We start from the raw sequence: 14,081 nt of genomic DNA on the forward strand, positions 1-14,081 counted from the left end.
TATTTAACATATATAACATGCTGATCTGATATGTTTGTATATGGTAATATGATTGTCACTGTAACATTTAGGACTCTGTCATGTCACATAGTTGTCATTTCTGTGGTGGTAATAATTAAGATCTAGTCTCAGTACTTTTGATGATTATGGTAAATATTTTTGTCTATATTCACTATACTGTGCATTAGATTCCAGGACTTATTTATCTATTAGTTGCAAATTTGTACCCTTAAACATTACTCCTATTCTCTTACTCCTTATCCCTTAGTAATACCATTTTACTCTGTTTTTATAAGTTTTGCTTTTTTAGATCCACATGTGAATTATACCATGCAGTATTTGTCTTTCTAATCACTTAGCATAACGTCCTCCAGGTCTGTTCATGTTTTCACAAATGGCAGAGTATGATTCTTCCTCATGGCTGAATAATATTCAATTGTGTGTGCATATGTGTGTGCGTGTGTGTATGTATCTATGTATACATACATACACACCACACTATCCACCTTGCCTTCTTTATCCATCCATCCTATAATGGACACTAGGTGTCTTGTCTATTGTGGATAATGTTGCAATAAATATTACAGTGCTGCTGCTGCTAAGTCACTTCAGTCGTGTCCGACTCTGTGCTACCCCATAGACGGCAGCCCACCAGGCTCCCCCGTCCCTGGGGTTCTCCAAGCAAGAACACTGGAGTGGGTTGCCATTTCCTTCTCCAATGCATCAAAGTGAAAAGTGAAAGTGAAGTCCCTCAGTTGTGTCTGACCCTTAACGACCCCATGGACTTCAGCCTTCCAGGCTCCTCCATCCATGGGATTTTCCAGGCAAGAGTACTGGAGTGGGGTGCCATTGCCTTCTCCGATTACAGTGCAGATATCCCTTTTATAACTTGTTTTCATTTCCTTTTGATTATACACCCGGATGTGGAACTTAGGGATCATATGACAGTTTTATTTTAATTTTTTGAGGAAAATCAATCTTATTTGTAATGGTTGAACCAATTTACATTCCCACCAATAGTGCATAATGGTTCTCTTTTCTTCACATCTTTGCCAATACTTCTTATTTCTTGCCTTCTTGATGACAGGCATTCTGAGAGGTATAGGGTAATTTCTTGTGTTTTTGACTTGCATTTTCCTAAGGATTAGTGATACTAAATACCCTTTCATGTGCTGTTGATTACTTGAATGTCTTCTGGAAGAATACCCTTTTAGTTCCTCTGCCCACTTTTAAATCAGATTTACTTTTACCATTGAGTTGTATGAGTTCCTTATATATTTTGGATATTATTCCCCAATTTTTGAATGATGAGGTTTAAAAATTTTTCTTTGTAGACTCTTCTTCAAAATCAATAGACTCAACTTGCAGGAGAGGTCACTAAGGATCACTGATAGGATTCTGAAAACAACTTCACCCCTTCTAGGTCACTGGGATGGAGGTAGGGCTGAAATCAATACTGTTTTCTCCTTGTAGCACAGTACAGCTCTCATAAGAAGTACAAGTCACAGTTAACTTCAAAATGTCTATAATTTAATAAGCAAATTGTGCCTTCAAATATAAAAAGGTAGATTATACATAAGGCATTCTAGATTGTGTTGCATATATAAGACATGCTTGAGAGCAGACAAAATGGAGATCAGTGTGATCTGGGGCATTTAGTTAAAACTTTCTTAAATAGCCTTACATGTAAATTATGCTTTATATAAAAAGAGTAGATGATTCAGATACATGGGTAAAAGCACCAGAAATAATCATGGACAGAGTCAGTATTTATGGAAATAGGTATGACACTGGGAAAAGGAATAAAAGATATGTTAATCAATGGATATATAATTCCTTAGCTACCAAAGAATACTGTTTTTTTTTTTTTAAGAATACTGTTTTTAAAACTGAATAGGGAATAGTCCTCCCCTTAATCTTAGTAATCTTCATGCAACTCCTAAGGCAAAACTTTAACCTATTGTATTTTTTTTTTCAAACAGGCACTCCATGGGGAGATTATATGAAAACTTTTGCTCAATGAAAAATAACTATATAAAGAAAAATTGATTTAAAATTTATTCTAAAAAATTTTAAATACTGACATTGAACTTATTTGAGGACACTGAACCAAATATGGATACTTTAAATTTGCACACTGTACTTGTACAATTTCATAAAGACAAACTTTTCCCACTGTAAGCATCCTCCCTGGAATTATCAAAACATTCTCATGAACCTGAGGTTTAGATTTGAGGTCATAGAGGCTGACATGTTAGAAGTCTGTGTGCCTGTATCACAGAGACAGTAGGAGAATCTGAAGAATAAGCTCTTCTCTTTGTTGTAAAAATAAAAATTTTGATGATAAAATAATACATGCTTTAAATTAGAATCTTTTATTTCCATAATTCCTATCTCAACAAATAAGGTAGAGATGGCTGAGAATAACTGCTCCTTGGCAACTGAATTTATCCTCATAGGATTTACAGAACACCCAGATCTGAGGATTCTTCTGTTTCTGGTGTTCTTTATCATCTTTCTGATCACCATGGTGGGGAATCTTGGTCTCGTGGCATTGATAGTAACAGAGCAACGTCTTCACACACCAATGTACATCTTCTTGGGTAATCTCGCTCTGATGGATTCCTGTTGTTCCTGTGCCATTACCCCCAAAATGTTGGAGAACTTCTTTTCTAAGGACAAGATGATTTCTCTCTATGAATGCATGGTACAATTTTATTTTCTCTGTCTTGCTGAAAGTGCAGACTCCTTTCTCCTGGCAGCAATGGCTTGTGATCGCTTTGTGGCCATCTGCAAACCACTGCAGTACCACATCATGATGTCACAGAAACTCTGCATTCAGATGACCACAGGGGCATACGTAGCTGGAAACCTGCATTCCATGATTCACGTAGGGTTTCTGTTTAGATTAACTTTCCGTGGGTCTCATCAAATCAATCACTTTTTTTGTGATGTTCTTCCATTATACAGACTCTCCTGTGTGGACCCTTATATCAATGAATTAATGATATTTATCTTTGGAGGATCAGTTCAAATATTCACTATTACCATAGTAATAATTTCTTACCTTTATATCATTTTCACAATTTTAAAGATGAAATCTAAAGAAGGAAGAAAGAAAGCTTTATCTACTTGTGCATCCCACTTTCTCTCTGTCTCAATATTCTATGGTTCTCTTCTCTTCATGTACATTAGACCGAATTCAGTTAATGAAGAAGACAAAGATTTACCTGTTGCTATTTTTTATACTCTAGTGATTCCTTTATTAAACCCTTTTATTTATAGTTTAAGAAATAAGGAAGTAATAAATGTTATGAAAAAAATTATGAACATATCATAACATTCTGAAACAATTACCATGCCATGTGGACAGCTGATTGCAATTTGAGAAAACTTTTTTCAAAATCAAAGAATATTGAGAAAATGGGAAATGACAACTTTCAATATAAAATATTAAATTATTAAAACATGATTAGTTTCTGAGCTGAATAAACAAGTTCAGAAAAGAGACTTTCTGCTAAAATGCACTCCAAAATATAAGCTACTAGTTTTCATCAGGGATAAACTAAATAATTACTCTTGAGTAACACAAAACTGTGTTCCACTATGATTAGTTCCAACAGTTACGATTAGTTTCAGAGTATAATAGTTACAATATTTCTGGCAAATTTCTGCAATTGGAAGCCATAATCTAACAAACTCCTCGTACCTCAAGTTCTTAAAAATTAATTCCTTATTAGGCAATACTGTGTGACAGAAGTAAGCTATATATTTCCATTTGAATATAAATTTTGAGTTTAAGCTATTATATTTGAATATGAATTCACATAAAGCATGCAATTCATGGGGTCGCAAAGAGTCAGACACAACTGAGCGACTGAACTGAATTGAACTGAACACATATATATGGAATCTAGAAGATGGTACTAATGAAATTATTTGCAGGGCAGCAGTTGATACACAGACATAGAGAACAGACTTATGGGCATGGAGGTGGTGGAGAAAGGAGAGGGTGAGATGTATGGAGACAGTAACATGGAAACCTTCATTATCCTATGTAAAATAGATAGACATATAGTAAACAGGAATTTGCTGTATGACTCAGGAAACTCAAACAGGGGCTCTATAAAAGCCTATAGGGGATGGGATGGGAGGGAGATGGGAGGGAGGTTCAAGAGGGAGGGAACATAAGTGTATCTATAGTTGATTACCAACAAAATTCTGTAAAGCAATTATTATTCAATTAAAAAATAAATGGAAAAAAGAGGGACAGACTCAGCTCAAAGCCCAGTCCTCCTGGTTCTGATTCAGCAACTTGGGATTATATATATCCCTCCTTACTCCCAGAAATTGGGCAAAGAGCAAGTTCAATCTCACAACCAGTGTAGGCTCTAGAAACTACATCTTTAGCCCCACCTTGTACAAAATTACTACTCTGCTTATTTAATTATATGCAGAGTTCATCATGTGAAACGCTGGGCTGGATGAATCACAAGCTGGAATCAAGATGGCTAGGAGAAATATCAACAGCCTCAGATATGTAGATAATATCATTCTAATGGCAGAAAGTGAAGAGGAACTAAAAAGCCTCCTGATGAGACTCAGAGAGGAGAGTGAAAAAGCTGGCTTAAAACTCAACATTCAAAAAACAAAGATCATGGCATGTGATCCCATCACTTCATGGTAAATAGCAAAAAAGTGGAAACAGTAACAGATTTTATTTTTTTGGACTCCAAAAAACTGAAGACTGTGATTGCAGCCATGAAATGAAAAGATGCTTGCTCCTTGGAAGGAAAGCTATGATAAACCTAGACAGTATATGAAAAACCAGAAACATCACTTTGCTGACAAAGGTGCATATATATAGTCAAAGCTACGTTTTTTCCAATAGTCACGTATGGATGTGACAGTAGGACCATAAAGAAGACTGAGTGCTTAAGAACTGATGCTTTCAAATTGTGGTCCTGGAGAAGTCTCTTGAAAGTCCCTAGGACTGCAAGAAGATCAAACCAGTCAATCCTAAAGGAAATCGATCCTGATTATTCACTGGAAGGATTGTCGCTGAAGCTGAAGCTGAAGCTCCAATACTATGGCTAGCTGATGTGAAAAGTCGACTCATTAGAAAAGACCCTGATGTTGGGAAAGACTGAGGAGAGGTGGGGAAGGGGACAACAGAGGATGAGATGGCTGGATAGCATCACCAATTCAATGGACATGAATTTGAGCAAACGCCAGGAGATAGTTGGAGGACAGAGGAACCTGGCATGCTACAGTCCCTGGAGTCTCAAAGGGTTAGACAGGACTTAGTGACTGAACACCAATAGCAAAATTTATTTCCACCCTCCAAAACAGACCCCTTTTATTATATTAAGGAGGAAATAAAATTAAGAGAACTCTGAAGTACAAGGTTTCATTTCAACTCTCTTCCCCCATAATATCACTTTATAATTTCTGACTGCTAGAAGGCAATGGCACCCCACTCCAGTACTCTTGCCTGGAAAAGCCCATGGATGGAAGAGCCTGGTAGGCTTCAGTCCATGGGGTCGCTGAGTCGGACATGACTGAGCGACTTCACTTTCACTTTCACTTTCATGCATTGGAGAAGGAAATGGCAACCCACTCCAATGTTCTTGCCTGGAGAATCCCAGGGATGGCGGAGCCTGGTGGGCTGCTGTCTATGGGGTCGCACAGAGTCGGACACAACTGATGTGACTTAGCAGTAGTAGCAGCGTTCTTTTCATTTACTCCATGGATCAGACACCACCCAGTGAGGATATGGAAAAAGAAAATGCAATATTACTGACAGTTTATTTTTATTTTCACAGGACTTACATACCAACCAAATGGCAGATCCTCTTGTCATTGGTGTTCTTTGTGATATATCTCTCCAGTATCGTGAGGACCTTTGATCTGACTGCTCTGTTATGGAATGACCCCCACCTTCACATGCCTATGTACTTATTCCTTGAGAATCTGGCCTTTGCAGATTTCTAGATATCATCCACAGTGACCATCCTGCCCCCAGCCAGTTGCTAGAGAATCTCTTTGCCAAGAGCAAAATGATCTCTCTCACTTAATGCAAGATACAGTTTTTTCCTTTGCAATCAGAGCAACCACAGAATGGTTTTTGCAAGCAACTATGACGTATACGTGGCCATATGCAAACCATTACTTTATGCAGTAAATAAGATCAATAGACTATGCAACCGGCTGCTACTTTTGTCATTTTTAGGTAGCCTTGTTCATGCCATACTTCATCATGTTTTTAAATTCAGATTGTGTGTGTTAGTTGCTCAGTGGACTGTAGCCCACCAGGCTCTTCTGTTCATGGGACTCTCCAGGCAAGAAGACTGGAGTGGGTTGCCATTTCCTCCACCAGGGAATCTTCTGACCCAGGGATCAATGTCTCCTGCATTGACAGGCAGATTTTTACCATTAGCACTAAAGTCAGATTAACCTTCTGTAATTCTATAATGTAGTACATATACTGTGACATTGTTTAAGATTTCATGTACTGACCTCTGCCTTAATTTTCTGATTGTATTTATTTTCTCTGGATCAATACAGGTGTGCATCATTCTGACTGTTCTTTTCCCTTATAAAGTTGTTCTGTTTACGATATTAAAGAAGAATTCTGTACAATGCATGTGTGAGTCTGTGTGAGTGCACACTTAATTGTGTTTGACTCTGTGACCCCATGGACAGTAGCCTTCCAGGCTCTTCTGTCCATGGAATTTTTGCTGTTTCCTTCTCCAGGGAATCTTTCTGAACCAGAAATCCAATGAGCATCTCTTGCATCTCCTGCATTGGCAGGCAGGTTCTTTACCAGCTGAGCCACCAGGGAAGCCTGTACAAAGCATAAGGAAAGCCTTTTACACATCTCTTAACTATCTCTTTATACTCTGACCCTCTATTCTCCATGTGTGTGCTCCCTGAATCTGCAGAAGCAGATGTTCAAGATACAATGGACACTCTGTTTGTGAACTGTCATAATTCCTTTGTTAAATACAGTCATCCAGTCTGAGCAATAAGAAAATCATATTTTCTCTGGCAAAATGTTAAAGAAAAATGTTTAGATCTCATACTAATGTGTTCTTCATTCATTAGAAGTCACATAAGTGTGCAGATTAGATATGTATTGATTAGTGTTCAAAGTTTTTCATTTATAATTGCCCTAGAATTTTAATGATTGAAAGACAGAGTGTTAATAAATATATTAAATATATGAATGTGTGCATGCATGCATGCTAAGTTGCTTCAGTTGTGTCCGACTGTTTGCGACCCTAGGGACCATAGCCCCCCCAGGCTCCTCTGTTTACAGAATTCTCCAGGTGAGAATACTGGAGTGAGTTGCCATGCCCTTCTCCAGGGTATCTTCCCGACCCAGGAATCGAACCCGAGTCTCTTACATCTAACCTGCATTGGTCGGCAGGTTCTTTACCACTAGTGCCACCTGGAAAGACCAAATTATCCCAAAATATCAAAACCATAGAAAAACTTAATTGAGTGTTTGAGTTAAATTAAAGTAATTAAAGAGGAAAACAACATATTATACACATATGTTCTCAATGTGGCTTCGTATATGCATTATGAACTATAATAGCACAATTGCTCTGAAAAAATTGAATGTAAATTTTTTGATAGTAATATAGCTGTGTAGCCTGGAAGTTCATATCATGTTTACCTCCACAGTGTAGGCAACTTTGAGTTTGAGTAAACAGGCCAATCACGGAATTTTGCTAACTATTAAAAGGACTTTCATACACACTATTTGGGACATGGAGAAATTTATTTCTTTGCACACTCAGTTCTCATATTACACAGAGAAATCAGCAGAAATGAGAAGATAAAAAGAAAAAATGAGAAAGGAGTTAAATAAATGAAAGTGAGAACAAATTATAAGAGGATGTTTTTAGCCCAGTGGGTGTCCATAAATAATGAGAAGAGGGGAGCTGCCTCTCATTGTCTATGATACCTTGAAAGGCACTGTCTAATTTTCTTGTGTGTTATACAGTAATCCGAAAAGCTTCACTAATTCAGAAAGCTAAGAGATGAGGTTTCAGATTTAATTGGGATAGGCATAGAGAAGAAAAGTGAAGTGGCAGAATAGGAAGGAAATGGGCTCAACCTTCCTACAATTTAGAAATGATGAAACTGATAAGAAAAAAGAAGTAATATGGAAAAGTTATTGGACTATATTGTTGAGTAACAGAGGCTTCAAATGCATATTACCGAAATTCAAATAATTGTAAGATGATATGATATCATCTTATCATATCATATGAGTAGCTGGGAAAGATAAAATGAACCAGGAGCTTGCATGATTTGTGCCCCTGAAGTGCTTAAATGTCATCTTTTGTCCCACTTTATACTCTGAAAATATGTGATTTATCTTCAGGTCCATTTCTTCCCTTCCAATCTCACCACTGAATCCATACACATTCCTATTGACACCACTGAGGACCTAAAATTACTCACATTTGTCATTTGTAATAGTTTTGTTACTTCTTTTATGTCATGTTGATATTCTCTTACTTCCCAAACATTACTGTTAGATTATTCTTTATAAACAGAATTCTGATTAAATAATATTCCTCTTCAATAACTTTTGATGGATTGCCATTGCCACCAGACTATGCATGTATATATGTAATACATATGCAGAACTTCATATATGAATATACGTATGTTCAATTTGTTAAGATCTATACAAAGAGTCAGACATGACTGAGCGACTAAACTGAACTGATCTGAATGTATAGATAACATGATAAACACACACACACACATACTACTCTGAATTTGCTGATATTATTTGAGCACTTTTCTTCCAAATTTAACTCTGAAATCTCTGCTTCCACAATTTTCCTAATGGACCATATGTTATACCAAAATTAATTATTGAAAGCCTCAGGATAAAACTTTCTTTCTGGTACATGTTTTATTTTCATACAGGTCTCTCCACTGAGAATGCTCCCTCTAGGTATCTATCTTCATCTCCAATTGAAATGGTCCTTCCTTCAAAGTTTAAATGTTACAGTTTTGTTTCCACAAATGATCTTGTGTAATAGTGTAATACTTATTTTTAGCCTATATGTTTTTTTTAGATTACAGTTTAAAAGTCTCGCTATTCTTTAATCTTTTGTGGTGCTTATTAGCACAACTGTTTACATACATGAAGTCCTAAATAAGCATTTAAGAAATATATGTAAAATTGAAATAAATATTACTTTCAGTTCAGTTCAGTCACTCAGTTGTGTCTGACTCTGTGACCCCATGAACTGCAGCACGTCAGACCTCCCTGTCCATCACCAAATCCCAGAGTCCACCCAAACCCATGCCCATTGTGTCAGTGATGCCATCCAACCATCTCATCCTCTGTTGTCCCCTTCTCCTCCTGTCCTCAATCTTTACTAGCATCAGGGTCTTTTCCAATGAGTCAGCTCTTCGCATCAGGTGGCCAAAGTATTAGAGTTTCAGCTTCAACATCAGTCCTTCCAATGAACACCCAGGGCTGATCTCCTTTAGGATGGACTGGTTGGATCTCTTTGCAGTCCAAGGGACTCTCAAGAGTCTTCTCTAACACCACAGTTCAAAAGCATCAATTCTTTGACACTCAGCTTTCTTTATAGTCCAACTCTCACATCCATACATGACCACTGGAAAAACCATAGCCTTGACTAGACAGACCTTTGTTGGCAAAGTGTCTCTGCTTTTGAATATGCTTTCTAGGTTGGTCATAACTTTCCTTCCAAGGAGTAAGCGTCTTTTAATTTCATGACTGCAATCACCACCTGTAGTGATTTTGGAGCCCCCAAAAATAAAGTCAGCCACTGTTCCCACTGTTTCCCCATCTATTTCCATGAAGTGATGGGCCTGGATACCATGATCTTAGTTTTCTGAATGTTGAGCTTTAAGCCAACTTTTTCACTCTCCTCTTTCACTTTCATCAAGAGGCTCTTTAGTTCTTCTTCACCTTCTGCCATAAGGGTGGTGTCATCTTCATATCTGAGGTGACTGATATTTCTCCTGGCAATCTTGATTCCAGCTTGTGCTTACTCCAGCCTAGCGTTTCTCATGATGTACTCTGCATAGAAGTTAAATAAGCAGGGTGACAATATACAGCCTTGATGTACTCCTTTCCCTATTTGGAACCAGCCTGTTGTTCCATGTCTAGTCCTAGCTGCTGCTTCCTGGCCTGCATACAGGTTTCTCAAGAGGCAGGTCAGGTGGTCTGGTATTCCCATCTCTTTCAGAATTTTCCACAGTTTATTGTGATCCACACAGTCAAAGGCTTTGGCATAGTCAATAAAGCAGAAATAGATGTTTTTCTGGAACTCTCTTGCTTTTTCCATGATCCAGCAGATGTTGGCAATTTGATCTCTGGTTCCTCTGCCTTTTCTAAAACCAGCTTGAACATCTGGAAGTTCACGGTTCACGTATTGCTGAAGCCTGGCTTGGAGAATTTTGAGCATTACTTTACTAGCGTGTGAGATGAGTGCAATTGTGCGGTAGTTTGAGCATTCTTTGGCATTGCCTTTCTTTGTGGTTGGAATGAAAACTGTCCTTTTCCAGTCCTGTGGCCCCTGCTGAGTCTTCCAAATTTGCTGACATATTGAGTGCAGCACTTTCACAGCATCATCTTTAAAATACTTCAAATGAAGTTAGAGTGTTTTACTTGATATCAGTTTTGTAATGAGTTCAGGGGGATCACTTGCCCTGGGATGACTACTGCATGTCAGTTTACCACTCTAAGTTTCTTTCAAGACAGTCACAAGTATCATACACCTAAAGTGAATTAAATATTTTTCTTTTTATTATGAGGATTATTTCCTGGGATATATCAGGAGAAGTTCTTAAGTTAGATGTTTGCATCAAAATATTTACAATAATATTATTGTTCCATATTTCTGGAGGTACTCACAAAGTTAAACCCGGTCAACTTCCAAGAGAGATACATTGGTTATCACTGGAAAAAAATTAGTTGTCGGGATTATATGATTTTTGGACCATAATTCTCAAAGAAATTTCATATGCAAGCTATTCCTTATGCTGTAATAATATGATGAGAGGGGATGTAAGTCAGCCTCATTTGAGGGTTACAGTTAACAACTGTATCATGATATTTCCATTTATTTTTCAGTATAAAGGAAGAGGTTCACTAAATATACAGTCTTTATATCAATCAGAATTATCCAGGGTAGTACCAACGGTAGGTACACATATATGAAGACAAATATAGAAATGACCCTATATCACTCTTTTCGTAAACCTATATCTACACATACATCTATATCTAAATATATATATTATTAGATTTTGGTCACCTTATTATGGAGGCTGAGAATACCTGTGATCTGTTATCTGCATGGTAGAAATCCAGGAAAGCTGAGGTAGTTATCAGGTTTGAAATCAAAGAACTGATGGTATACATTCTAGCCCACATATGAAAAGCTGAGAACCAATAGCATGGAGGGCAAAATAAGATTCATGTTCTGTCATGAATCAGATTCAGTCAGCCTTCCTCTGCCTTTCTGTTCCATACAGGCCCAGAATGGATGAGATTTCACTCACATACAAAGGGTGCTGTAATCCACTTTACTAAGTCTACTAAGTCAATACTAATCTCTTCTAGAAACACACAGACACACACAAAAATAATGATAACTGGATATCTGGGCAACCTAGACCAAGTCAACGTGACACAAAATATGGACCACCACAAGTTCACCTGTTGTCAGCTTAGTTACCACACATAGCTGGTGGTAAAGAATCCGACTGCCAATGCAGGAGATGCAGGAGAAACAGGTATGATCTACAGGTTGAGAAGATTCTTTGGAGAAAAAATGGCAACCCACAACAAACTGTGGAAAATTCTGAAAGAGATGGGAATACCAGACCACCTGACCTGCCTCCTGAGAAATCTGTATGCAGGTTAAGAAGCAACAGTTAGAACTGGACATGGAAAAACAGACTGGTTTCAAATTGGGAAAGGAGTACATCAAGGCTGTATATTGTCACCCTGCTTATTTAATTTATATGCAGAATACATCATGTGAAATGCCAGGCTGAATGAAGCACAAGCTGGAATTAAGATTACAGGGAGAAATACCAATAATCTCAGATGTGCAGATGACACCACCCTATGACAGAAAGCAAAGAGGAACTAAGGAGCCTCTTGATGAAAGTGAAAGAGAAGAGTGAAAAAGCTGGATTAAAACTCAACATTAAAAAAAAAAAAAAAAAGATCATGGCATTGGTCCCATCACTTCATGGCAGAGAGTTGGGGAAACAATGGAAATAGTGACAGACTTTATTTTTTGGGGTTCCCAAATCACTGCAGAAGGTGATGGCAGCCATGAAATTAAAAGACATTTGCTCCTTGGAAGAAAAGCTATGACAAAACTAGACAGCATATTAAAAAGAGGAGATATTACTCTGCCAACAAAGGTCTGTATAGTCAAAGCTATGGTTTTCCCAGGAGTCATATAGATTTGTAAGAGCTGGACCATAAAGAAAGCTGAGCACTAAAAAATTGATGCTTCTTAACTATGGTGTTGGAGAACACTCATGAGAGCTCCTTGGCTGCAAGGAGATCAAACCAATTATCCTAAAGAAAATCAATCCTGAATATTCATTGGAAGCTCTGATACTTTGGTCACCTGATGCGAAGAACTGACTCATTAGAAAAGACCCTGATTCTGGGAAAGACTGAAGGCAGGAGGAGAATGTGATGACAGAGGATGAGATGGTTGGATGGCATCACCCACTCGATGGACATGAGTTTGAGCAAACTCTGGGAGTAGGTGATGGATGGGGAAGCCCAGCGTGCTGCAGTCCATGGGGTCACAGACTCGGATACGACTGAGCATCTGAACTAATATTCCAATATAGACTGTTATGTATAAACCTAATGGCAACCACAAACCAAAAATCATAATAGATACAACACATAAAAAGTAGAAAGAAATACAAGCCATAAGGTTATCAAGTCAGAAGGGAAGAAATCAAAGAAGAAGAAAACAAAAAAAGAAGTACAAAACAACTAATAAAATGGCATTAAGTACATACTATCAATAATTATTTTACATGTAAAAAGACTAAATGCTTCAACCAAAACATACAGAAAGGCTGAAGGGATACAAAAACAATACCCATATTTATCCCACAGATACTCACTTCAGATCTAAAGACCCACAGAGACTGAAAATGGAGGGATGAAAGTTATTCCATATAAATGGAAATCAAAATAAAGCTAGGGTGAAGTGAAAGTGAAAGTTGCTCAATTGTGTCTGCCTCTTTGCGACCTGGACTATACAGTCCATGGAATTCTCTAGGCCAGATTACTGGAGTGGGTAGCCTTTCCCTTCTCCAGGGGATCTTCCCAACCCAGGGATCAAACCCTTGTCTCTAACACTGCAGGCAGATTCTTTGCCAGCTGAACCACAAGGTAGCAATTCTTATATCAAATGAAATAGACTTTAGAACAAAGACAGGAACAGGAGACATAGAAACACACTACATAATGATCAAGGGATCATCCAAGAAGATATAACCATTGTAAATATTTATATACTCCACATAGAAGCACAGTACAGAAAGCAAATATTGAAGAACATAAAGGAAGATGTTGACAATAACGCAATCATAGTAGGGGACATTAACACTCCTCTTACATCAGTGGATGGATCATCCGCACAGAAAATCAGTAAGGAAACTGATCTTCAAGGATTCTTTAAATCAAATGGGCTTAATAGATATGTATACAGGACATTCCACCCCACAACAGCAAGAGCACATTGTTTCAAATGCACATGGAACACTCTCCAGGATACATCACGAATGGCAGCACCCAAAAACAAGCCTTAGGAAATTTAAGAAAATTAAAATCAGATCAAGCATTCTGACCACAATGTTTTGAGACTAGAAATCAATAATGAGAAAAACAAATCCCTGCAGAAAACACAAACATGTGAAAGCTAAATAACACACTACTAAAAATTCAATGGATCAATGAAGAAATCAAAGAAGAAATTTTTTTAAAAAGGGGGAAAAAATGAAAACACAATGATCCTGCAAAG

General features: G+C 37.6%; 1 protein-coding gene and 1 pseudogene across 1 annotated transcript; both read left to right on the top strand.

Annotated features, from left to right (window-relative positions):
• Positions 1-2,413: 2,413 nt before the first annotated feature.
• On the top strand, positions 2,414-3,340 carry LOC123465779 (olfactory receptor 5K1-like). The gene has a single exon (XM_045165646.1). The coding sequence runs from the start codon at positions 2,414-2,416 to the stop codon at positions 3,338-3,340; it is 927 nt and encodes a 308-aa protein (XP_045021581.1).
• Positions 3,341-3,987: 647 nt separating this feature from the next.
• On the top strand, positions 3,988-6,663 carry LOC102402245 (annotated as a pseudogene).
• Positions 6,664-14,081: the final 7,418 nt, after the last annotated feature.

This window comes from Bubalus bubalis, chromosome 1, assembly GCF_019923935.1.
Source record: "Bubalus bubalis isolate 160015118507 breed Murrah chromosome 1, NDDB_SH_1, whole genome shotgun sequence".
In the NCBI taxonomy this organism is placed as follows: domain Eukaryota; kingdom Metazoa; phylum Chordata; class Mammalia; order Artiodactyla; family Bovidae; genus Bubalus; species Bubalus bubalis.